Here is a 3,711-nt window from a genome sequence, read left to right as displayed (position 1 = left end):
TACCTTTGCTTCAAAAAGGGCAGAAATGGAATGAGAAGAGGAAAGGTCTCGCTGTTGGAGAAATTGTGGTCATCATGGATCCTTCCACACCTCGAGGATCCTGGCTTCTTGGAAAGGTTTTGGAAGTGTTTCCAGACAGTCATGGTTTTGTGAGATCAGTGAAGTTAAAAACTAAGTCCAATATTATTGAGAGACCAATTTCAAAACTTTGCATGGTGTATGGTATTTAAATTAACGAGTTAATGTCACATTTGTGTCACATATTGTCTCTTGTATTATTATTGTTTTGGAATTGGCATATTTATTTATTATGCCAATTAGGGGCCGGTGTATTGGAGCCAATTATGTGTACTTTTGTTTTCGGTCACTAGATGGCGCTGTCAGCTCCAATATATAAATCAAGGGGTGACAGGTAGCTGTCAGGTGTTGAACCCGGAAGGGCATAAAAGTTTTTGACCGCTATGGCGGAGTCATTGTTATCATTGTTGCCATGTACTATCAAATAAATGGATATGTTTCACCAACGTTTATCTGTCTGGACCAAGTGTGGAGTTTGGACCATTACAAGATCGGGGATTGATTTTACACGCGATCAACAGGTACAATGTTAGCCGCGAAGCGCGTCATAAAGCAGCAACGGGTCAACGCTTAAGCCAGTGCAGGTTGAACTGGCGTCTACATACCCAGAGATGAACAAAAAAACAAGACCTCTCACTCTGAGTGATTTTAGAATCAGAGCTGAACTCAGACTAAAGAGTCAGATGAGAAAGATTAACGCTGCCCTGCTGCTTCCAGCAGCCTGGAGATGAATCTGAATCTGATCAGAGATGAAGAAGATGATCTGATCATCTCCAGATGATCTGATCATCTCCAGATGATCAGATCATCTCCAGTTTCCTCTTTAAAACTCACAGTTTCAATCTGATCAATAAGTTTTTATCTGGACTTTGTTCTTCATGCTGAGATCATCAGAGCTGCTGCTTCATCACTGAGATCTTCATCGGTACGATCTTTAATGTTTTATCAGTGTTGAAGAATGGAATCATCCTGTCAGTGAAGGTGTGTGTGAAGGTGTGTATGTGTGTGTTAGTATCCAGATCAGAGAAGGACAGTTTTCCTCTGTCCCAGTCCAGATTCACTCTGATCCTCTGGAGATTCTTCTGGACTGAGAGACGAGTGGAAGGAGCTGGAGGAGAATATGCTGAGTATTTACCTGAAGAGAACCCTATAAACAAAAATCCAGACCGTATGAATCTCTTCCTCTGAACAGACTCTTCTAACACACCAAGGCTCCAGTATGAACTGTCTCCAACATCAACATCCCAGCTGTGGTTCCCTGAGTTAAAACCCTCAGAACTCAGAACAGACCAGTAATAATCAAATCTCTCTGGATTATCAGGAAGCTGCTGTTTCTCTCCTATCCTCCCATTGGTCAGATCTTCAGACAGATGGAGTTCTGGATCAGCCGTGTTTGGGTCCAGAACCAGAGGAGTGTAGGTCACCATGGTCTCCATGTTGCTCCAGATGTTGAAGGCCAGGTTGCCCAGATGTTTGGCCTGGTCTATCAGAGCTCCTGAGGGCAGCTGTGGATCCTCCAGCAGGGGGCAGCGCTGGACTCTTTCCACTGCAGCCTTGTAGTTGTGCAGGAATGAGACGTCTGCAGCTCTCAGCTCCTCCTCTGTGGCTCTGACTGTGTCTGAAAGAGCTGCTATCTCTCTGCTCAGAGCCTCCATCTTCTCCTTCATCATCCCTCTCTTCTGCTCCTCTTCCTCCCTCAGTGCAGCCAGCCTGGCCTCCTCTTCCTCTGCTAGAAACTGATGAAGCTGCTTAAACTGCTCCCTAATCTGCCTCTCTGTGTGTCGGGCCTGGACCTTCAGGTGTTCTGCTGTCTGATCAAACTCCTCCTGAACTTTCTTCCTGAGCTCCAGCTTCTCCTTTAAAGGCTCCAGAGTTTCCTGAAGGTTCTTCTTGTGTTGCTGAGCAGCTTCATCGATGGGTCTGAATCTGTGGTTGGTGTGTTTTTCTGAATCTCTGCAGACGAGACAAACTGGCTGCTGATGGTCCAGACAGAAGAGTTTGAGTTTCTCAGAGTGCAGAGAGCAGAGATCCTCTGAAGCTTTTTGGTTTCTCTGCTGTAGGAAAGACTCACACAGATTCTTCAGAGCCAGATTAAAGGGTGGATGATCTCTGGAAGATCTCCTTTTACAAACTGGACAATCTCTTCCTGGTTTCTCTCTCCAGTATTTCTGCAGACATTCCTTACAGAAGCTGTGGCTACATGACAGAAGAACCGGATCCTTAAATATCTCCAGACAGACCGGACAGCAGAGATCATCGTCTGATCTGGAAGCCATTTTGTCTCAGAGTGAAGCTGAAACCACAGCAGACAGAAAGTCAAACCAGGAAGTCAGTTTCTCTCCTGTAGAAACTTTCTGAACTTACTTTCACTTTGATTTGCTTGTTTTCCTCCTGCAGCAGTCTGTGTTTCAGCGTCTAGTTGCTCAGTTCTCTCTCTGTTCTCCTTGTTCAGAGTTAGTTTGATTTCAGTCGGAGACGAAGGCAGGAGTCAGAGTTCATCCTCAGGGTGTTTACTCAGTGAGTTTTTCTCTCTGAAGTGTTTCCTGGTTTTTCCAGTTGTTCCTGTTGGAATCAGTCCAGAGGTGGAGATGTGGCGCCCTCTAGAGGATTTAATCTTAATCTGCAGTTTTATTAAAACACTACAGCTTTTTCTGATTCATGACTTTGTTCCTGCTTTAAGTGAAAATATATTTTTCCTCTCATAAAACTCTTCCAGGGTCTCCACTATCTATGAAATTCAAATGAACACATTTCATGTTCAGTTTCCTTCTGTTTGCTGTTTTTCTGTCAGTTTCAGACTCTGGAGGTGAAAATGATGTTTGGTGTTGAGGAAAGTTTGTCCTGTTTTCACAACAACTGGATCAGAATCAGAAATGTTTTGATTCAAATTTAATCAATGCCCTGATATTTTTTCAATCTGAAAACTGGAAAACAGTAAATACTCCAGTTTTCAGCTGGGGTATTTTAAAGTTCACATTTACTAAAAATAAAACCAGAGAAGAAGAAATTAAATTTTATTAATTGCTTTTAACTGTAAAACTGTAAAATGTCTAATTAAGTTTGACCAATAAATCATAAAACCAACCAATACTGGAGTTGATTAAAACATCAACAGTTTAATCTTTAAAAATTACCCACATTTAAACTTATGAGGAAGTTTTGGTTTATTAGATCAAACTGAAAATAATTCATTTTAAATAAAACTACAAAATAACAAAATCAGGTAAAAGAAAGTTTTCCAAATCAGTTTTTAGGCAGAGATATGAAACTGATGAAATTAACAAACTGTACATTTTTGGTTAAAAGCTCATCATACAGTGAAGTTACTGAGTAGGTAAAGTATCCAGAAACTTTACTCAAGTAAAAGCAGCAAAACTTCATCACAAAATGACTAGTAGACGTAAAAAGCAGAATGGAAATGTTCACTCTTTTGAATTTATTTACAGCAATTCATCATTTCTACAACCAACGTACCAATACTGAGTTCATGGTTTTCACTGGATAAAGAAACTGTTGGAATATTTAGGAGGTTTAAGTTTGTCCTGGTTTACCTGTCCTTTGTTTTCCCAAGATGGCGCCCATCACTTCCGGTTCAGACTTACCGTTAACTGTTGGTAATCTTAATGATGTCAT

At 41.3% G+C, this 3,711-nt stretch overlaps 1 protein-coding gene across 1 annotated transcript; it reads right to left on the bottom strand.

Moving 5' to 3' along the window:
- Window positions 1-689: 689 nt before the first annotated feature.
- On the bottom strand, window positions 690-2,988 carry LOC145554001 (nuclear factor 7, ovary-like). The gene has a single exon (XM_081613220.1). It carries the CDS (start codon window positions 2,352-2,354, stop codon window positions 969-971), a length of 1,386 nt encoding a protein of 461 aa, XP_081469346.1. The 5' UTR covers window positions 2,355-2,988; the 3' UTR covers window positions 690-968.
- Window positions 2,989-3,711: the final 723 nt, after the last annotated feature.

Source organism: Poecilia reticulata, chromosome 12, assembly GCF_904066995.2.
Source record: "Poecilia reticulata chromosome 12, P_reticulata-male-v2, whole genome shotgun sequence".
Classification (NCBI taxonomy): Eukaryota; Metazoa; Chordata; class Actinopteri; order Cyprinodontiformes; family Poeciliidae; genus Poecilia; species Poecilia reticulata.
This window is presented reverse-complemented; position numbering and strand designations above follow the sequence as displayed.